The sequence below is a fragment of the Triplophysa rosa genome, linkage group LG19 (genome assembly GCF_024868665.1).
Source record: "Triplophysa rosa linkage group LG19, Trosa_1v2, whole genome shotgun sequence".
Classification (NCBI taxonomy): Eukaryota; Metazoa; Chordata; class Actinopteri; order Cypriniformes; family Nemacheilidae; genus Triplophysa; species Triplophysa rosa.
The window spans coordinates 21,601,918-21,624,169 of NC_079908.1; the positions used below are offsets into that span (position 1 = coordinate 21,601,918).

At 44.9% G+C, this 22,252-nt stretch overlaps 2 protein-coding genes and 1 long non-coding RNA gene across 4 annotated transcripts in view; 1 reads left to right on the forward strand and 2 right to left on the reverse strand.

The window, feature by feature from the left end:
* The first annotated feature begins 114 nt into the window (after positions 1-114).
* Positions 115-2,496, forward strand: LOC130570329 (uncharacterized). The gene is made up of 2 exons (XR_008964952.1): positions 115-608; positions 1,881-2,496. It is a non-coding gene; the product is annotated as an uncharacterized LOC130570329 (long non-coding RNA).
* Positions 2,436-12,017, reverse strand: LOC130570328 (uncharacterized protein KIAA2026). 2 transcript variants are annotated; one of them, XM_057360587.1, is made up of 9 exons: positions 11,697-12,017; positions 10,739-11,434; positions 9,447-9,647; positions 7,919-9,165; positions 7,461-7,540; positions 7,291-7,380; positions 6,593-6,708; positions 6,028-6,197; positions 2,436-5,792 (listed from the first exon to the last, which is right to left on the reverse strand). In XM_057360587.1, the coding sequence occupies exons 2-9, from the start codon at positions 11,326-11,328 to the stop codon at positions 2,980-2,982; spliced, it is 5,307 nt and encodes a 1,768-aa protein (XP_057216570.1). In that variant the 5' UTR covers positions 11,329-11,434; positions 11,697-12,017; the 3' UTR covers positions 2,436-2,979. The 2 variants fall into 2 exon arrangements, with proteins under 2 accessions (XP_057216570.1, XP_057216571.1); XM_057360588.1 differs by having other exon boundaries at positions 11,692-12,017.
* Positions 12,018-13,336: 1,319 nt separating this feature from the next.
* LOC130569914 (E3 ubiquitin-protein ligase UHRF2-like) overlaps positions 13,337-22,252 on the reverse strand; it is a 19,273-nt gene continuing 10,357 nt past the window's right edge. Inside the window, exons 4-16 of the mRNA XM_057359838.1 lie at positions 19,651-19,869; positions 19,436-19,545; positions 19,153-19,339; positions 18,553-18,676; positions 18,339-18,446; positions 18,161-18,265; positions 17,980-18,086; positions 17,733-17,895; positions 17,183-17,320; positions 15,756-15,981; positions 15,441-15,592; positions 14,977-15,075; positions 13,337-14,787 (exon numbers count right to left, since the gene is read on the reverse strand). Coding sequence (XP_057215821.1) covers positions 14,641-14,787; positions 14,977-15,075; positions 15,441-15,592; positions 15,756-15,981; positions 17,183-17,320; positions 17,733-17,895; positions 17,980-18,086; positions 18,161-18,265; positions 18,339-18,446; positions 18,553-18,676; positions 19,153-19,339; positions 19,436-19,545; positions 19,651-19,869 — 1,885 coding nt within the window. The 3' untranslated portion in view covers positions 13,337-14,640. The remainder of the gene's footprint in view (positions 14,788-14,976; positions 15,076-15,440; positions 15,593-15,755; positions 15,982-17,182; positions 17,321-17,732; positions 17,896-17,979; positions 18,087-18,160; positions 18,266-18,338; positions 18,447-18,552; positions 18,677-19,152; positions 19,340-19,435; positions 19,546-19,650; positions 19,870-22,252) is intronic.

Here is a 22,252-nt window from a genome sequence, read left to right on the forward strand (position 1 = left end):
CCCTAACCCTATCCCTAAACCTAAAGATCATAGAACACTTTTTGCATTTTTAGATTTGTAAAAAATATTGTTCTGTACAATTTATAAGCTTTTCTGCCCATGAGGACCTCAATTTTGGTCCCCACGGTGACACGAGTCCCCATGTTGTTGCCTAATGGTTAGAGAGTCAGACTCGTGACCAGAAGGTTGCCGGTTCGAGTCCCATGGCCGGCGGGTAACAACTGAGGAGCCCTTGAGCAAGGCACCTGACCTACACTTGCTCCCCGGGCGCTGCAGTGATAGCTGCCCACTGCTCCGGGGGTACGTGTGTTCACCACTTGCTGTGCGTGTGTTCACTACTCTCTGGATGGGTTAAATGCAGAGGTCACATTTCGTTGCCTTGTACTTGTACATGTGCAATGACAATAAAGTTGAATCTAATCTAATGTGTTGGTGTGTATTCAGGTTTAGGTCCCCACCGGGATATACAAACATGAACCTGTGCGTGTGTGTGTGTGTAGAACGGACAGTCGTGGAGAGAGATGATGAGATGGAGTCAGCACACTGAACCTGGATCAGGAGAACGAAACAAAGTGGCACTGAATGAACTCGGCAGCATCAAGACTGTGGTAAAACACAATTCACTTACTGTTTAAACTAAAGATCAAGAAATCTGCAAGAACCCCGTCTGCATACAACTATAACAATGTATTTCACTGTCACATTTGGTGTTCTAAGAACATGGGTAGCCAAGCTGCTATTACCCAGAATTCCTGAGGGGATAAAGGAGACATGTGATGTGCTGCAGGCAGAAAGGGCTTTGGGTCACTGGTTGTGCTGTGAGGATTACAAATACTGAAGTGCTTCTGTGTGTGTGTGTGTGTGTGTGTGCGTGCGTAACCTTACAAAGCAGTGTGTATTCATGTGTTTGGCCACGCCCCCTACATTATGAGGACATGATGTCCTTGTAATTCAAAACGTAAAATAAACATACTAAAACATGTTTTATTGAAAATGTAAGTGCAGAAACTTTTGAATGATTCTTAGGGTTAGGGGATAGAATATACAGTTTGTGCACTATAAAATGCATTACGTCTATGGAATGTCCCTGTAAACCACCAACACCAACATGTGTGTGTGTGCCCTTACGAAAACTGACCATGGTTTTACTACAGTCAAAACCAAAAAACATGGTTACTGTAGTAAAACAATGGTTATCACAAAATAACAATGGTTATGAAAACCATGTTCTTTGTAAAAACCATAATAAATGGTTAAACCATGGTTTTGCCCTAAGTAATCAATGCACCAAAAAAACATGGTTACTACACTTGTACCACAAAAAAAACATGGTTAATTTTCGTAAGGGTGTGCGTGTGTGTGTGCGTATGTGACACAAGTAACCGAAGTGTGATTTTAGTGCGGTTACTAATGAGTAACAGTTGTACAATTCTTCAACAGCTCTGTTTATAATCATTTTCTGCAAAAAAGCAACAACATTTGATGACATTTGCTGAAATGCATCAAACTGTTATGTAAGGGATCATCCACAGCTAGCAGTGTGTTAAAGGGTTTTAATGCACGACATGGAGGCCAAGAACCACCCGACGCAAAGTGCATTAAAATCCTTTGACGCACGGCTAGCTGTGCTTTATCCCGCTTATATCATGGTCATTTGCCAAGTTAAAGCTGTTATCGATGTTTACAGTATAATTTTATATCAAACAGGTGAAGATAACAGTGATTTTGTCATTTAATTTCAAATGTAATCAAACTGACTGGAGCTACCCGTGCGTTACAGGGTTTTAATGCACACCTTCCAGCCAGTCAGAATCCAGTATTCAAACAGACCATGGTATAAGGAGATAATACATGTTTTCTTCATCTGTTTTCTCTTGTAGACTCCCAACGCTCCTCCAGCTTTTGAGAAGATCTTGTCTGGACCGTCACCTCCACCTTATTCCCCCTGAAGAAAACCAGCAGAATGTTTAAATACTGCAGCTCAGCACCTCTCTCATCTTCTTCTGTTCCTCACTAAAGATAATGGACCATAAAGACGTCTCTACAACATACAGAATGTAAATCCACTTTAGTTATATAATCACATAACCATTTTAAACAATAAGAATTAGCACCTAGCGAAACATTTGAAGAGTTTGGTTCCAAAATGAGATAACTGCAGTTGGTTTGTTTAGATTTAAGCTATAATAACTCTAAAATACAGCTAACGAACACAATCAAAACACGAGAACATAATAAAAAACATGATTTTGGAAAAGTCATCTCATTTTGGAACCAATTTGTTCATTTGTAGTTTTGTAGCCGATTTCTGCACACAGTATTTGAACAAACGCTTCTTGCTTTGAACATTACAGACGAGAATGACCTAAATAACATTCTTCATGTTTGAATAAGTTTTTACAAACAGATGCTGAATGACTTGTGCTTTACACAGGTGCAGTTTCACTGTTGTATAAACGCTTTATTGCATGAGAATAAAAACATTACAGCACAAAACAGCAGTGTTTATTTTCAGTCTGTGTCCGTCTTAAAAGGCTAAAATGTGAATATTCCAAAAATCTGTAAGAATGTTAAATCAACGGAAAAGACAGCTGTGCTTTTTCTTCAGTCATAAATATGTCATGTTTATTGTCATGTTTTCATACAAACAAAAAAATCAAACTGTTTTCAGATCAAATGTGATAATACTCGACCTGAGCGTGTCTGAATACAACACGCTTGTATTAAAGAACGACTCTGAAACAAAAAGAATAATATGAATCATATCATGAAAACTGCTACACAACATTCAGTCTCTTGAATACAAATGAGTACAAAAAACACCAGTCACACAAACACATCACTGGCCTGTTGAAATGTCTACACTTCATGAAAACCAAGATCACTTACAACTCCAAACATAACTGACACTACGGTGTGTTTTGAAACCAGTGAAATGTAATTCAGGCAAAAAGCACCGAACACACTCCTCTTCAGACTTCACTGATCAAGTCTGTCAGGATTCTCTGTTGGGGATCTCAGTGGATCATCAGCTACAGTAACTCTTGTGATTGGATGATTGACTTGAGCCGTCGTTGGTTTTCTTGTAACGTGTGTGTCAGACGATGTTTGGATTATATTTAGAACCGCTCCGTCTGGACTCAACAGCAGTTTGCTGAAGGTGCCGCTGATCATCTGTAGAGCGGATGTGCTTTGAACGACAGTTCCGATAGTTCCGGGTTGCAGCGCTCTGATTGGCTGACGGGGTGTCATTATAACAGAGTTCATGGATGGAGGAATGGTGGCTGGACAGCCGATCGGTGGAACCGTCGCAACGGGAAGTTTCTGCATTCTTGTTATAGTGGGTGCTCTGGTCATCACTGGTGCATTCTGGGAAATCACAGTGTTAACTGATGTTGACTGTAGAACTGCAGATGTTGTGCTCAGTAAACGTCCCTGCGAACGAGAACAGACGACAGACGTGGAACCGCTGCTCGCGCTCGGCGACGGATGAACTGTGAGGTCTGAGGTCTGAATCACAGGAAGTCTCACAACGCTAGCCAAGCTGGGTTCTGAGGACACACCAGCAGGAAGAGCTTGAGAAGGACTCGTCTGCTGACAGACTCCATCTGAAGATGTGGTGGGTGATGGGAGTCTGGCCTGTGACTGCTGAGGCGACGACACTTTTGTACCCTGAACGACTGATGGAACTGAGGCGTTCAGACCTCTGGGAGGAACAGACCCGACACCGCCACCAGGACATGAGCTGGAGATGAGCAGAACATGACTGCCAGCACCAAGACCTCGAGGAGGAACCAGAAATCTGGTGTTATTGATGAGGAGTTGAGTTCCAGGAGCCAGCGGTGCGCTGGTGTTGATCACAATCTTCTCCTGCACGCTTCTCACCCCGGAGCTCATGACTACAGGAGGACATGATGTAGAACTACTTCCTGTTTGCGTTTGTACCGAAGACGGATGGGATGTCACAGGTGTTGTGTGAGGAACAGATGAGGGTGGTGACATCACGTGTGGTTTTGTAGTGCGTTTGCTCATCAAACTTCCTGAAAAAGAGAAAGAAGAATCTGAGCCGCCGACGACCAAACCTGATTTATTATTCAGAACGTTGAGCACAGGTGATGTGGACGGGTCCTTCATGACACACAGCAGCTCAGAGGACGCCATGTGACCCGTGCCCAGTGTTGAAAATGTAAAGGTCTTTCCGTCAGCAGAAGCGGCCGTCTTGTGAACGGCATCACTGGTTCCTGAATCATTCCTTCTTTCATGACTGAGGGTGTGGTTCGTTGACATCACGGGTGTGGTTTTAGCGGAGACTTCAGTCACAGGCGACACGGTCTTGCGTGTGCTCAGCATTCTTGAGTTTAATCCTGGAAAACTGATGCCCGGGATGTTCATCACCGGACCGGCAGCGCTGCTTCCAAAACTTGTCTTCAGATTGGGAATCACCTTCAAGGCTTTGAGCGCGGGCGGGGAAATGTCGGAAGCGCACACACCTTTTGGAACAGAAAGTGTCGAGTTGTTAGAGACGGACGGGTGATTGACAAACATGACCCTTGACCCCGGCGTCGCGCACGCTGCGGAAGTCGTGGTGCTGTTCGATGTCGGGTCGAGCAGGAAAACCTTCTGAAGTGTGGACTGATCTGATGTCATCTGCTGCGGGGGATTCGCGGCGCATTTGGAGACTGAAGTCTGCACGTTACTCGTCATTAATCTTCTTCCCGAAGACGAATCACTGCAGGTGACCGAAGAGGTTTCCGTCCTGACAGTAGATGAGCTGAACCAACTGAAATCCTTCGAGCGAGGTGTGACGGGAGGTAAAGATGGAACAGACGTGGAAGTTTTCGACAGCAGAAAGGCTTGAAGTTGTGGAGAGATGGAAAAAGCGGAGCTGTGCGGTAAAGTGCTGCTTCTCTTCTTCTCTGACGTCTGCACTTTCACCACTCCTGTGTTTCCTCCTCTAGTCGTGACAAGAATCGACTGCGAGTCTCTGATGCACACGGTCCTCAGCTCTTGTTTTGGTTCAGTGGGTTTTTTATGTCCAGCAGTTGTGGGAAACGTTCTTAAAGTAGGTGAAACTGCAGCTGCTGGTGTTCCGATGTCACCGGTGTCTTTCAGTGGCGCCACCTGCTGGATGGGAACCTTGTTTTCACGTACAGTAAAGCCTGCTGTAGTGTCGGGTCTCAACAGATTCGAAGGTAAAACAACAACCCGTTTATCCTCTGGTCTGTGATGTGATGTTGAAGACTTCACTGAAGTGCCGCCTCTCTTCAGAAGCCCCACACCTCCTGCGGTCTTGTACACCAGCGGACCAGTGCTCTCTGATGTGGATGTTGTCTGTGATGTTACCGTGGGGACGGGATGAGAGCGGGATGTGGGTGAGCAGGTGGCTGAAGGTTGGACAGGTGTCGCAGGTGCTGATGTTGTGTTATCCTCTCGCGCTCTCTGGGCCATAATAGCAGCGCTGGGATGATTTATTAAGGTCACTTTGTTTCCAACACTCCTGGCCAGCAGCGCCTGAATGGGTTTGTGAGTCCCCTGAAAACACCGGACAGATAACACTGAACATCTTTCTGAGGGTTGTGTGTTTGTTGTTAAATCGCTGGCCTCCACACTGGGACTCGAGGAACTCTCGGAGTCTGTTTGACTTTTCTTCAATGCGCTCAGATCTTCACTTATCACACTGTGACGGCGTTTTGAAGCGCGTGTGAAGGGTCCCGTCTCATGAGCTGACATGATGACATCAGGCCTGCGATCTGTGCATCTTGATTTGTGACTTACAAGCTCGTTTACGTGCACTGAAAAAAAGGACAACATGCATCATTCTCAACAAATATCAAACGTCGCGATCACAACGGTTTCACACATTCATTTCACGATATTCAAGATATCAAGATTGTTCTTTACATTACGTACAGTAGGATGATTTTATGTAAATCACAAAAAGGCAGGGTGGTCACATATTTACAGTCTAATATTGATCTTAGTTGAGCTTTGAAGGTGTCAGCGGGTGGTGAAATGTTTGCGACTCACCTGCGTTCTCGGAATCTTCGCTCAATGTCGTGACTTCATCTTGTGGTTCTCCTGTTGTGTGCGTGCACAAAGAAACCTCTTCAGCGTCTGCCTTATCCGTCTGCTCTCTGATGAAGTGCTCATATTCAGGGTGTTTTCTGAAATCGTCACACTCCTTTTTCAAACGCGCTCTGTTAAGAACAAAACAGGGACGATTCACCGAGCTCTGTTACCAGGAAATCACAGAAGCATTGAGGTGGAAAAACCCCAGAAACATGTAGAATGCAGTGAAGTGTAGCCGTCTCTGCGCATTACAGAGAAAAGCTCACCTCCCGGATCACTTCTTTGTTTTACAGCAATGCAGAGGTTTGGGAAAGCAGTGAAGGGTTGAAGTAAAGGGGAAATATACTGTATTATTGCACAGATTCAACATTTCCCAACTGTATTTCGAATATAAACGTGCGTTCGTGTTTTAAGAGCAATGGGCGATCAATCGTGTTGTCAAACATGAATTTTCCAGCAGCATGAGACGAATGATATTTACTGTAGGAACAGAGCGAGGACCAATAAATCAATTCATCTTTACCTGTTCTTCTGAAAGGCCTTGACCAGTTTGGGTTCCCATGGCAACAGCTCATTCAGCAGCCTTATAAGTGTGATGTGTAACTCCTTTACAGTGGATCTCTTGTGTGGCCATCTTCCCTGAAACATCACACACACACTTTACTGACCGTAACTCAACACCTTCTGTTTCAGCACAAAATAAAAAACACAACACAAAAACAATGAAAACCTCTTAATTACATTTATAAACTTCTAATGAGTTCAGCGTATGATTATATAGTGTAACATTTAGACTTTGAATTATGCCTAAATTATTAATAATAACACTGAATACAGAACTGGTGCAGATACGATAAGAGTCAGATATATACTGTACTGTCAGGTTTCAGACAAATTATTGTGTGTGTGTGTGTGTGTGTGTGTACATGTTTTTATATCCCGGTGGGGACCTAAACCTGAATACACACCAACACATGGGGACTCGTGTCACTGACGGGCACAAAAGCTTATAAATTGTACAGAACAATATTTTTTAAAAATCTTAAAATGCAAAACGTTTTCTATGATCTTTAGGGGTTAAAATGTACCGTTTGTACAGTATACAACTCATTACGCCAATGGACTGTCCCCACGGAGATAATAAACCAGACATGTGTGTGTGTGTGTGTGTGTATTAATCTGTGTGTGTAAGAGTGCGTGTGTGTTCCCTCTCTTACTAACAGATCTCTTTTTGGTGCTGTTAAGCTCATCTAGTTCATCTTCAGTTCGACTGATGAGACGTCTGAGATCATCCAGACTGGAGCACACCAACTGCACACAAACACAAACAGTGATGTCATTCAACACTTCTGGAATAACACAATCCTGCCGATTTGTCTCATGAATGTCACCTGTAATGATGGTTCCAGCGGCAGCAGTGATGATCCTGTTCTTCTCTTCACAGACACAGTCTTACTGTCAAACACTTTCCCTGATCACGCACACACACACACGCGCACACACACACACACAATATAAGATGCTGACACATCATTAAACATTTGTGTCACATATATGCAATAAACCAACTAGATTCATCCATTTTCTGATGACAGTGGATGATGGGATGCTGGGGGTCGTTGTCAGAGTGTTGCTAGGTTTTTAATAACGCTGCTATGTGAATGCTAAGATGTTTAGTTGGTTGTCAGATGTTGTTATTAAATTGTTCAGATGTTTTAAGTATGCTGCTGTGAGACTAGAGATGCTGTGGCTGGTTGCTAAGCGCTGTTCTGCTGTTGAGTGACAGTCACAGATATCACAAAAACACCCTTGATAATCTCATCAGACTTGAATAGAAATGTAAACTCACTCAGTTTGTGTTTTTTCGTTCGGTTGGCCGCTCTCTGCACACGTTTCTTCGTTCTCTGATTCTTCACGTTCAGTTTTCTTGCGTTTGTCTTCCTCACGCTCTTTTTCTTTCTCTTCGCACGCCTCGTCTCCGCCGTCTCATCCGTGGAAATGTCTCGTCTGCACCGGTTGATTTCAGGCCGGCTGTGGTTCCAGATGTGACCGTGAGAACATGCTTCAGAACATTCTGTACAGGGACGTTTCTCCTGAAGGTGCCGGCGTGAGGTCAGAGCTGGAGATTTGCCTTCGTAACAGCCGCCTCCTACTCTGAAGCGCGTCTCACGCTCTGACGACTCTTCTACCTGCGGAACGCCTCCAGGATCTCGTGTGTGCCGGGAACGGACGCTGGAGGAGCGTTTCTGTTCCTCTTCTTTGACACCCCACGCACACACTTCTGCGTTGTCGGAGCTGTCGTTCTCCACCTTCACGCGATCTACAGATTGAAACTCATTCACCTTGACCTCTGACCCCTCTGATCTCGGCTCCTCCTCAGACCTCTTGACGTGGAGCGACGGAAGAGGAAACTCCATCGGGAGACAGGGACTCTGGCAGTAGATCCTCAAGTCCGCGCCGCAGAAGTGTGGAAAGTGAATGTAGGCGTTCTCCCGACCGTCGTAGCCCAGGATGGACTCACGGCACTCGTGAATGGGCTGCCCGAGAACGGCGTCCTGCACGTCTTTCTGCGTCTCGTACACGTGATCACAGAGGCTCTTGAGAAGCCAAACGCGGCGGTTAAACGGAAGCAGGTGGAACGGCGTCTCCTCCAGCGGATTCGTCTCCCCGACGGCCCAGAAGAACTGATGGCACAGACCGAGGTGTTCAGCTCGTGAGACCTGATCTTCAGCCCCGCCCACCGACAGATACCAGCCATGAACTCTCCGGCAAAGCTCCGCCTCCCACTTCCTGTACGTTAGCGCCGGGCGACGGTGGAGGGTTGATCTTTTGTGTGGAGGGCAGAGCAGAGAGGTCATGACCTTGGAGAGGAAAGAGCTAGAGCGAGGCATCAGCAAGCAGCGCTCCAGCTCATAGAAAACAATCTCAGGCAGGTTTAGAGCCGTCTGAGCCAGACACAAGAAGTGACCGATGGCCGGCAGCTCCCACATGCTGTGGACTGACCACGGTTCTGCCAGAGACAGTAATGACCGCTCCCAATCCTCCAGCTCTTTAGCCGACACCTCCTCTGCCTCTCTCCTCTCCAGCTCTCGCTGCCTACGTGTCAAAGAGCAAAGACGAGACATGACCAGCGTGAAATGAATCTTAACATGTGCTGCACAGTTCATTCATTCCATTCTGTTATGAAGATGTTAGACTAATGGTGTCTGTTTAGGTATTGTGTTTAGCTAATTCCAGGTTTCCTAATTTGGGTTATTACATTTTGACATGAGGATTAATAAAAGGCAACCATACGTACACTTTGTTTGGAATAACATGCACTCAAGAATCACTGCATTTGGAACAATGTGTCAATATTGAGTGTTACATCATCTCACCTTTTCTCGTCTTTGGCTCGCTGCAGTTCTTCGAGTCTCAATGCTTGAACCAATATGGACTCGCTGCCGCCCACAGTGATGGCCGCGAGGTTTCGTGGGACGGAGCGCCGTCTGGATGATGTGCCTGCTGGGGCTTTTTCATCTTCTGTGCCAAAGCGTCCTCCAGATGTCACGGCCAGGGTGGTTTTCTCTCTCAGTGTTCTAGTGAAGAATGAAAACATCATCCCCATCACAACACCAGTACAAGTCAGAAGTGTCACAAGCGCTGGACTAGTAATGGAAAAGGCGTCTGAATTGGTTTCGAGTCTTGTACGTCTACTGTATAAACAGAACTGCATAGTGCGTCAAATGTCTCTAAATATTATCCTATATATCAACTTTATTTACCATCTCCTGAACACTGTTAACAATGTTTAAAGGGGTCATATGACACGGCTAAAAGGAATATTATGGTTTGTTTTAGATGTAATACAATGTGTATACAGGATTTAAGGTATTTTCCACACACCGTGCATGTTTGTATCTCCTCTTTGCTCCGTCTCTCTGAAACGTGCAGATGTTTTACAAAGCTCATGGCTCTGAAAAGTGAGGTGTGCTGTGATTGGCCAGTTCACCAGTGCGTAGTGATTGGTGGAATACTGCAAGCGTGTGAGGGAAATGTAACGCCTCTGACCATATTTGGAACATCAGGTTCCTCTTCAATTGTACTGACAGGTACGCCCACCTTACTTGAGTCTACATTTGGGCGGTCTTAGTCAAATCAGACCACCAACTGACGTAGATTTGTGGGGGTGTGGCTACACGAGGCGTTTCAGACAGGTCTGGGTGAGCATTCGCTTTACATAGAACGACTCTTTTGTTCCCACACTTTCATTTCTGCAATTATACTTGTCTAATACATGCATGAGCAACTTATAACACACCAAGGACACAGAAAAACACGTGTTCACGCCATATGACCCCTTTAATTTGCTTTGGGTTAACATTTCTACAGACTATAGACCACTTTAGAGGACATAAACAACGCTGGTCTGAAAGAACTTCCTGATTCAGTTTGTTAACACTACACAAACGTTTGAACCAGTTATAACCAATTAAAAATGTGAAACAAAGGTCTTTAAGGTGTACTTATCTTTGTCAGATTAAATGAAATATGAATTGAATACGAAATAAATGAATATGAAAGCGGAAGTGTTTCTGGACCAGTGTTTTTACGTCTTACAAAATGGTCTCTGGCCCAGAATATGTCCTGAGAGCCTGTAAAAACTCATCAACGTCTACAGACGATTTACCTGGACAGCAGAGTGAGTTTCTGCTCTAGAATCACCTCGAGTTTCTGGGCCTGTTTGGACATCCAGTGATGGAGTGCATGACAGCGGTAACAGTTCTCTAACATCAGTCTGAAATCAGCCACAAACGCTGTGATGGATTCATACTCTCCATTCAGAAACTTCTCATCCATCTTTTTGAAACACATCTCGCCGTCAGAGGCCTGATCCCCGTGCGATCCGGGGCCGACAGGATGCCAAAACGGGGCCGTCGTAGCTTTGTGCTTTTCCGAAAGGAAGCTTTGAAAGATTCTGTAGGCCTGTTGGATTTCGGGCGTGAGATGGTCTTCATCTTCAACAGTGCTGGACGCTAAAGACCTGCTGTCATCTTCAGAGGTCACCGTGACCCTGTCAGGAGCCACTTCACTTGTATTACAGTGTAACTTGAAATTCTCCAACCCCGATTGGTCAGAGGAACCGTTACACAGTCGCTCCGACACCTCCAGACATTCGGACTCGGGTTTGAACGTGCAGGAGGTCAAGGTCAAACGGTGGTTCAGGTTCATGTCACGGGCAGCGTGTGACACGGATTCACACATGTGTCCGCTCTTCATTCTCTGACTGTGATGCTGAGGGCCTCGCTCACCTGCACCTCCAGCATCATCTGTCAATCAATGTCAGTCTGTCATCACATGACGTCATAGCTGTTCCTGATGGACACTGGTGTGATAAAACACATCAAAAGTTTACTTACTTAAAAGTTTCACAAGTCTAAACCAAGTGCTTCATTCAAATACAATATTGTGAAACTCTACTTTAATATTGACGAATAAAGAAAAACTCAAAATATTTGAATGCAAACTAAAGAAACTCTGAATACATTGTCACGTTCGATACAACTACAGCATTTGTCAGCCATGATTTCCACTTAATTTGTGTTTCAATCGTTATTTGATGATTTTATGAGCTTTTCTCACATTACCGGTGCGCTCTGCTGTGCTGTTGTAAGAAACATAAAACCAGCCGCACTAGGCCGCAGCGCCGGCGGCCTCGAGTTCACTCTCACACCCGGGACAGGTCGCCGGAGATGGGCAGCCTCCGGTCTACCTCTCGCAGACTTCTAAAGCTCATAGTTCCAAAAAAAATCCCCCAAATAAACCATTTAAGGTCGAAGCGCTAGAGAAATAAAAATCTGCATGTAACTCGAAACCAACGAGAAACAAAACGCGTTTAATAACGATGAAAGAGACACAGCGAGAATTCAGAGAGAATCACAGAAACAGAGTGCGCGCGCGCGCCTGTGTGTAACGTTACTAGCAAAATAGAATAAGTACAGTGTTATAAAATTGTGTAAAAATTTAAAAATTTTAACAAGTACTTTAAAATTGACACACGTATGTACATGTTTATATAAATTATTAAATAATAGTACATATTATTAAATAAAATAAAAGTGTATAACTATATGATCAACGACAACCCTACATTATGTTTTTACATATAAATGGAAAAAACAAAGCTTTGCAGCCAGCGTTAAAGAGTTCACCTCTGTCAATGACTTTTGCAATTCAATAATCCATATAACAAATAAAAACTAGTAATGTTTCTTCTTTATTCCCTTAGCAAGTTATTTGAGTTGTTTTGTATTTTGTATGTGTATGTTTTTGCACTATGAATGTATGATAATATAATATAGCGCACTTAAAACAAGCAGAAGCATTGACCACGAGGTGTCAGTGTGAGACTTCACGCGGCGTTGACACCAAAGTATCGCGATACTTCGACATCATTGCTTCTCAAACTGTGGGGTGGACTAGAATAAATCGAAATGTCATATTTTGCTATTAAAACCACAGCTATGAAATTGATTACAAACTGGTCAAACATGCTGATTATTTTGTGCAAATATATATGCGTGTTTGCACTGCATATTTAACACAGTCTGTGTCTACAGAACAGAACGTGTCAGGGATTATGTAATGTGTTTCAAACACTTAATACACATTTACATATTTATTATGTTTTTATACGGTTTACAGATTCAATATTAAGATTGAATGGTAAACTGGTTACTATGGCAACCTTTTCAGTAATAGTCTGTATATTTCCTAAATGATGGACAAACGTTTCTTACAGCGGCTTGTGTTAACGTTTTGAAATGTATAACAAAAAATGATTAATTTAGACCGGCCAAAATTAGTTTGTTATGATTTCAATGGACTTTATTCCATAATCTGTTGTAGTTGGATTTTATCTTTTCAAACGTGCAGATTACAACCAGAGGCAGTCAAAGAGAAATCTCCTTCTAAAGACATTCTGAAGATCATATAGACACTAAAGCTCTTCTAACTTTTTGGACAGAACGAGACTTCATCTAACGTGTCTCCTTCAGTTACTAAAGTCTGTAAATGTCAGAAATCTCAATATGAACTCAAACGTAATCCTGCCCGAGGTCTCCTGTTCGCATTCATTTAATAACTTTAGACGTTTAGGCCTGCTTTCTTTCATCCTTAAGAACTTGAAGCAACAACGTAACGTTGTCTCCCGAGACATGAATAATGAGCAAACAACTCGCTTAACTTTCTAGAGGTTTCCCCAAATGTAAACACCACACAATGTTACTGGAATCAAAATATTTAATAAGTACATAACAAGTATTATACCATGTATAAAATTTGGAATCACAATTGAAAGCGTTGTTTCTGCTAGGACTGCAGGTGAAATTTGCCACATTTAAAGAGCGATGACTGAACAATAATCTGACAAATAAACCAAGGCCCTCCGTCAGCAAACACGCCATCGACAGTCTCCGGCTTTCCAAAGTTCTTTTACAGTCTTTAGTAAGTGCAATAAAAACGTGACACGCCACAGTGAAGCCGAAGCAGATGAGAACAGCGAGAGAAGAGAACAGCCAATCACAGACCAGAAGAAAAACAAAGAAACAGAGAGCGACACACGTCACAGTTTGCCGTGGATACAACGGTATCATCTTTAAACATTTTACATTTGCATCTCCTGAAAAACAAAAGGGAAATCTTCACAGAAAAAGGACATCGCCACAAAGAAAGGAAGACGAACAAGCCGAGCAAGACAACCGAAGAGAACAGACAGGAAGTGACACGCGTGCTGTTTTCTGAAAGAACAATAAAAGTGTGAACTCCTGCCCGTGTACACATCCGACATCAGCTGAAGATGTGTTCACATTTACAGAAACACGCGCCGGATCATCTCATCTGTCCTGTCGCATGACATTAAAAGACGTCAACCTGCGTTTCCTCCAGAGGTCACGTGACTGACTTAGAAAGAACACGTCAGGATCGAATATGAACCTTGAACATTTCATCGATTGATTTGACCTTCACATCGTCATTAGTGTAATGCAAACCGGATGTATTATTTCAATTGCTTTTATACACATTAAATATTCAAACATAAACATTCAAATTAAAATGTTGACATTAAAAGTATTTACACATGGTAGTATTCCTTATACTACATTTATGCTGCTCAATTTCTTCTTGCTGTAACAGAGGAAATGATCTATTAAGTAAAGAAATACAAATCAAATCTGCAGATGCGTTACAGTACTGATAATGTGAAGGGCTGAATTTGGACCGTGAGCTTCTCGACAGGTGTCGTGAGATTCAGATGAAGGATTCTTTAACAAACTCATATTTTGATGAAGATGTTCTTTCTGTTACAGGTTGACCTGAAAGGCAGATTAATGTGCTTCTCAGAAATGAATCCTGATGTCCACGTGGAAGTGATGGAGCGCTCCGTCGGGTTCTGGAAGCTTCTCTGGTTTGCCTGAGGTGAGCTGTGGGTGAACAGAAGCGTCGGGCAGGTGTTGGGATGAAGTGCGTGTGAAAGCGTGGCTGTGCGCAGAGCAGACTCATATGTCCGTATCCACCGGTCGCCGCTCAAACTCATCGTCCTTTGCTGTAACCGGGGAAAAACTGATCCAGGAGCAGCTGTAGGGTTTTGTTGAGGGTCATGCTGTAATCTTTGCCCAGGTCGTGACGGCAGGCGGGGCAGGTGAACACCTCGGCTCGAAACGACCTCTGCAGACAGGTCTGGAGTCAGACACGAGACGTAAGAGACAACAAGCAGACGGATGTTACTGACTGATCTGAGGACAGCTCTTCTACAAACAACAGAAACTGACACTTTCATCTAAAACTACTCAGTTTAACGTGATTATGTTTCACCGCTCATGTTGTCATGAAAGAGTTTGATTGACAGGTGTCAGTGGGTGTGTTCACCTTGCAGACGTTGTGCGAACACTCTGTGGTGATTGGCTGGTAGGCTAACTCCTGACAGCACACGCACATGAACATCTGCTCCACCTTACGCAGGAAGTTCTGCACGACAACAGGAAGTGATGTATGATGGTATCCACGTTAACTGCACTGTTCAGACAGCCTGATACAGTGTGTGTGCATGAGCGTGTTGTTGTGCGTGTTTGCTGTGTGTTAGTGTGTGTGTGCATGAGCGTGTTGTGTGTGTGTTTGCTGTGTGTTAGTGTGTGTGTGCATGAGCGTGTTGTTGTGTGTGTGTGTGTTAGTGTGTGTGTGTGTGTGTGTGTGCATGAGCGTGTTGTGTGTGTGTTTGCTGTGTGTTAGTGTGTGTGTGCATGAGCGTGTTGTTGTGTGTGTGTGTTTGCTGTGTGTTAGTGTGTGTGGGTGTAGTACAGTGTGGGTGCATGTGTGTGTGTGTGTGTTTGTACCGGTCCCTCCACGAGGCAGTTCAGCGCTTCATCCCACAGTCTTCTGTTGGGTTCGTCCTCCTGTATGAGATCTTTCTGCTGCTCTGACAGAACAAACGCTTCCACCTCCTTCAAACGCTTCACCTGTGGCTCTACCTGCTCCTCACGCACACCTGACACACACGAGTAGAGATGAATAAAGCTGTTAATGTAGCTTTGAAATGAAGTGTATTTAATCCTTCATGTAATGTGAATAATAAAAGAGAAGAGAAACTGTGTGTTACAGTCATGACAGCAGCTTGTGTTATCAGTGTGTGTGTGTGTGTGTGTGTGTACCTGTGAGCGGTTCTTCTGCTGTGTGTGGATTGCTGTTACTCTGCACATCTTCATCATGCGTCACGTTCACCTCGGGCTTCTCCTTCTTATTCTGTGGAGAGCTCTTGGGTGCTCGTACGGATCTCGGTCGACCTCTCTTTCTGCCCCGCGTGGACCCGCCCCCCCCTCTGACACTTACCTCTTTCTTCGTCTTATTGGCCATCGCCTCAAGATAACCCGGAGGATACTGAAGCACACGGACACACACACACACACAGAAATGACGGTCAATAAATCGACTGACGGAAAGAGATTTAATGTTACTCTAACATTTCACAGAATCATTTATATGAGTCAAGAGGGACTTTACACAGCTGTTTTTATGGCAGTGTTGACCTCTGATTACAGCTGATGTTGCACGCACACACCTACACAGGCACACACACACGTGCACACACCTACACACAAACACACACACATGTGCACACACCTACACACAAACACACCTACACAGGCACACACACACACACGTGCACACACAAACACACCTACACAGGCACACACACACACACACACACATACACACGCGCACACACACACACACATGTGCACACACCTACACACGCACACAAACACACCTACACGCGCGCACACACACACATGTGCACACACCTACACACACAAACACACCTACACGCGCACACACACACGTGCACACACACAAACACACCTACACGCGCACACACACACGTGCACACACCTACACGCGCGCACACACACACACACACCTACACGCGCACACACACACACATGTGCACACAACTACACACGCACACACCTACACACACACACAAACACACCTACACACACACACCTACACGCGCACACACACACACATGTGCACACACCTACACACGCACACAAACACACCTACACAGGCACACACCTACACATGCACACACACACATCTACACCCACACACACACACCTACATGCGCACACACCCCCACATGCGCACACATCTACACTCGCACACACCTACTCGTGCGGGCACACACACACGTACACGTGCACACACACACCTACATGTGCACACACACACCTACACGCGCACACACCCCCACACGCGCACACACCTACACGCACGCACAAACACACACCCACCTACCTACACGCACACACCTACACACAGGCGCGCACACACCTACACGCGCGCGCACACACACACACACAAACACACCTACACACACACCTACACGCACACACCTACACACAGGCGCGCGCACACCTACACACAGGCACGCACACACCTACACGCGCGCACACACGCACACAAACACACCTACACACACACCTACACGCGCGCACACACGCACACAAACACACCTACACGCACACACACAGATGTGAACAGACTTCATACCTGTTTCAGGTGTGTGTGTCCTCACCTGGACTTTTAGGCCCAGTTTTTTACTTCTCTCGATTCCTTCAGGTGTCCAGGCCGCCGGTTCTACATCATCACGTCTCAGCAGATATCTCCACACCAGAAACCCACACTTCCCGATCTCAGGCCAGTACTTCACCACCTACAACACAACACAACACAACACAACACACAGTCAGAGACGTCTGCACACAACCGGCACAAGTCGAGTGGCTTTACATGGCTCTCGTGGTTTCCATAGCAACCTGTCTGATCTCTCTGTTAACACTACATCTCCACAGTAACAGCCATTAAAAAGTGAATATATGTTTCTGTGTTCTTCAATGAATTGACTGTAAAAACGCTTCACAACAATGAAAAACTGTGAAAAGCACTACAGACCACTGATGTACACAACTCTCTCAGAAGCACTTCCTGTTTCAGTTTTTATGATTAGAACAAAATACAACCAAGAGAACATTTACAACTGAATCTAAATGTCAAACGACATGGTTGGTTACATATGTGAAGCAGGAAGTGCTTCTGGACATCTAGCTGAATGGGTTTTGTTGTACCTTATAAATGCCGTCGTATCGGTTTCCCTCCTCAGGTGCGTACTTGCTGATTCGTCGACCCTTCGAGCTGCGGATCACTCTCACTGGTTTACCCGCCCTCCAGTTACGAGACTCCGCCCCATTTTTATCATTCAGAGGTGCGTCACAGTTCAGCGCCAGAGCCCTGAGAGGTCACAGGTCATCCATTTATGTGAGATTTCTGAACATCTATCGGTTTCCATGACGATGATGATGAGTGTCTGAGCACCTGTTCATGTGTGTGAGAGTCTGGTCAAACGAGTGCTCTCCGATTCGCTTGTTTCCTGACAGGTCACGCCCACCGCTGCCCGTGTAGGTGAACTCATCGCCCCGGTCCTGAAACCGTGACGACAATCAGGACAACACATCATCCTCTTTAAGACATCTGCAGGACTTTCATTTACACTCACAACTTCATCCTCGAATCCTCCGGCGAGCACCAGCGAGTACGAGCCGTCATTACTGCGACCGTGAATTCCTCCCACATGAGGCCTGTGAACACCCGCCTCACTCACCTGAGAGACAAACGCAGGGCTTAACTCCGCCCCTCACAGTCACATGACCCCCACATCAACCACACACGCTCACCTGAACACGGAACTTCCATGTTGTTCCGACCGGAACGCCGGGAACCGGCCCGTAATGATTGGAGGGGACGATGGTGCATTCTTTAGTGCGGCCCACACACGCCATTCCCTAAAACACAACACAAACACAACACCAACACACGCTCAATACTACTGAAACTGTGCGTGCGTGTGTTTGTGCGAGTGTGTGTGTGTGCGCGAGTGTGTAATCAAACCTTGCCCCAGTCTCTGTGGCTCTCTGTAGTGGCTGAAGGCATCTTGGCTTTCTTCTTACTGGTTTTGAGTTTCTCTCCGGCTTTCACAACCTCACTGCTGTCATTCTTACAGGTGGGACAATACCTGCACACACACACACACACACACACACACACACACACACACACACATTACAAATAGGACTGCATGTTTTGAAATTCATATTGAAATTATTTTGACAAACATTATGTTTCTAGTGCTTGTGTGTGTGTGTGTATGTTGCGTATGTGTGTGTGTGTGTGTGTGTTCATGTTTGTATATCCCGGTGGGGACCTAAACCTGAATACACACCAACACATGGGGACTCGTGTCACCGTGGGGACCAAAATTGAGGTCCTCATGGGCACAAAAGCTAATAAATTGTACAGAACAATATTTTTTACAAATCTAAAAATGCAAAAAGTGTTCTATGATCTTTAGGTTTAGGGATAGGGTTAGGGATAGGGGATAGAATATACAGTTTGTACAGTATAAAAACATTACGCCTATGGACTGTCCCCACGGAGATAATAAAACATACGCGTGTCGTTGTGTGTGTGTGTGTGTGTGTGTGTTCTCACCAGTCCTCATCCTCTGGTATGGAGGCCAGCGGTGGGTTCAGGCAGTAAATGTGAAAGGCCATGTTACACTCATCACACAGTAACTGCATGTGAGCGTCTTGTTTACCTCCACACACACAACACGAACAGAAGCGACACTCAACTTCTGGATCCGCCTTACAGTGTTTACACTCCGGACCGCTCTTACCTGACACACACAGTTTTACACGTTTATAGAAAATCTACATCATTTACAGTGAGAGAGTGTGTGTGTGTGTGTGTGTGTGTGTGTGTGTGTGTGTACGTTTGAACGGGCCGTCAGCTGCACTCAGCGCTGGTGCTCCATGTTTCTCTATCCTGTAAATCTCGTCCAGAAACACCAGTTTACAATCACCGATCACATCCCCCGCGCCTCTGAAACACAACCAATCACAGCCGGCGGTTACAATGACATCACAACACACAAGCACCTGCGAGTGTTATTCACAATGACACAGGTGTGTGTGAATGAGCTTTTACCCCAGCAGGATCTTGATGTGGATCTCTTTATTGGTGCGTGAGATGGAGTTCAGCGCCGTGATCTCAGCGTCGTACCAGAATCCTCTCTCCTCCGGCAGCTCCAGATTATAATTCACCATCACCACATCACCCACCTGCAGCTGATCGAACCTGAGCAGAGTTCTGGCCCGCGGCCGCACTTCGTCCCCGCTCATCTCCACAACACCGTTCTCAGGGTAACTACACAAAGAAAACAACAAACATCATCAGTAAGAAGTAATGACATCGTGAGAGAAAATCAATGATATCTTAAGCTTGTTTTGCATTCATGAAGTGTAAACAAACAGATCTGAATGATGCATTTAAAATGACAACGCATCTAGGGATGAAATGTGGTCATGAGAAACCAATAACTGAATTATCAACCCGTCATTATGATTAAATTTACCACTTGTTTTAGTTTCAATTTCACTAAAAAAATCTTACAATAAATATGCTTTTCTCACACACACCTGTTCTAAGAAATGAAGTCACATGCATAGACATATTAATAACATGACATGGGAGTAAATGATGAGAGAATTTTCATTTTTACTTAAAGAAATGTTGTGTTTGTTGTAGCTAATACTGTAGATGACTGATAACCAAAATCAGAACTGAGAAATGCTCTTCTACAATGACAATCACAGTCATGTTTAACACCAGAAGTGTGTGAAAGAATCATACAATTCAAACCATATTCTCTAAAGTCGGCATGAAATAAAAATGATCAAACTAATTGTTTTATACAGTGGTGAAATATTTATTATAAATTATTTATCCGTGCAATTTTTTTTTATTCATTTGCACTTGTAATCTTTCACCAAAACCGTTAAGCTCCTCCCCCCTCTGGAAATGACCTCTCTTCACTTCTGGTCACGTTTACATTTACATTGAGTCATTTAGCAGACGCTTTTATCCAAAGTGACCTACAGATGAGGGAAACAACGGAAGCAATTGGAACAACATAAGGACAACAAAAGCAGAAGTGCAATAAAAGAGAACTGGTCTCATATAACCACCACAGTATACAGAGCGAAGTTAGTTTATTTTATTTTTTGAAAGAGTAGAAAAGAGATAGAAGGCAGAACTGATGGGTTATGTGCTGACGGAAGAGACGTGTTTTCAGAGGGTTCTTAAAGATGGAGACAGAATCTGATCTGATCTTGTAGCAGCGGGCAGGTCATTACACAGATGTGGAACCTATCCCGAGAAAGTTTGTGTGAGAGATTGTGACCTTTTTGGGAGGGCACCGCAAGACGAGCGTAGGGATCTGGCGGGTACACAAGTCTGCATGAGCGAGTGAAGGTAAGGGGGTGCAGAACCAGTGGTGGTCTTGTAGGCCAGGAGCAGAGGCTTGAATTTGATGAGAGAGACTATAGGGAGCCAATGAGAGGCGTGACGTGCGCTCTCTTGGGTTCATTGGTCAGTAGGAATGGCGCGAGGGTGGGACTGCAATGATTGACAGATGGCAAACTGGTGTTCAGATCTTTCACCTTTTAACGATCCAATCAGTCGTCGGTGGATGAATCAAGTCCCGCATTTCAGAAGAAGTTTCACTCGGGTAAACATCACGATACGGAAAAAAGACAATCGCTACTTCCCTTTCATGCCAACTTTAAAGCATGTGTTTTTTTTCTCTGTAAACATGACATGAAACACATCAACACCAGCAGAGACCGATCGATTGATCTCCCAGCTGAGCCTAAACCAAGAACCAAACACTGACCGATTCTCATTCACAGCAGATAATCACATCTGTAACTGCTCATCTACACACACACACACACATACACACACGCGCACACTCACGCACAGCACACACACACACACACACACAAATACACACGCGCGCACACTCACGCACAGCACACACACACGCACAGCACACACACATGTCTGGTTGACTATCCCCGTGGGGACAGTCCATAGGCGTAATGTTTTTATACTGTACAAACTGTATATTCTATCCCCTATCCCTAACCCTAAAGATCATAGAACACTTTTTGCATTTTTAGATTTAAAAAATATTGTTCTGTACAATTTATTAGCTTTTGTGCCCATGAGGACCTCAATTTTGGTCCCCACGGTGACACGAGTCCCGCACGCACGCAAGACACACACACACACACACACACACACACACGCACGCACGCGCACACACCACCACACACACACACGCACGCACACACAGCGCACGCACCACGCACGCACACACGCACGCACGCGCACGCACACACACACGCACGCACGCGCACACTGCGCACGCCACACACACACACCACCACCACGCACACCACACACACACATGTTGGGTTCCATGTTTATGGGGACATTCCATAGACACAATGGTTTTTATACTGTACAAACTGTATCTCATATTCCCTCCCCCTAACCCTAACAATCACACACAACTGTCTGCTCTTTTACATTTCACAAAAGTTCATTCTGTATGATTTATAAGCTTGTTTCCTCATGGGGACCAAAACATGTCCCCACAAGGACAAGGGTTTTGGATATTGCCATCTTTGTGGGGACACTTTGTCCCCTACCTGTAGGGTTTACCCTTCCCCCCCACACACAC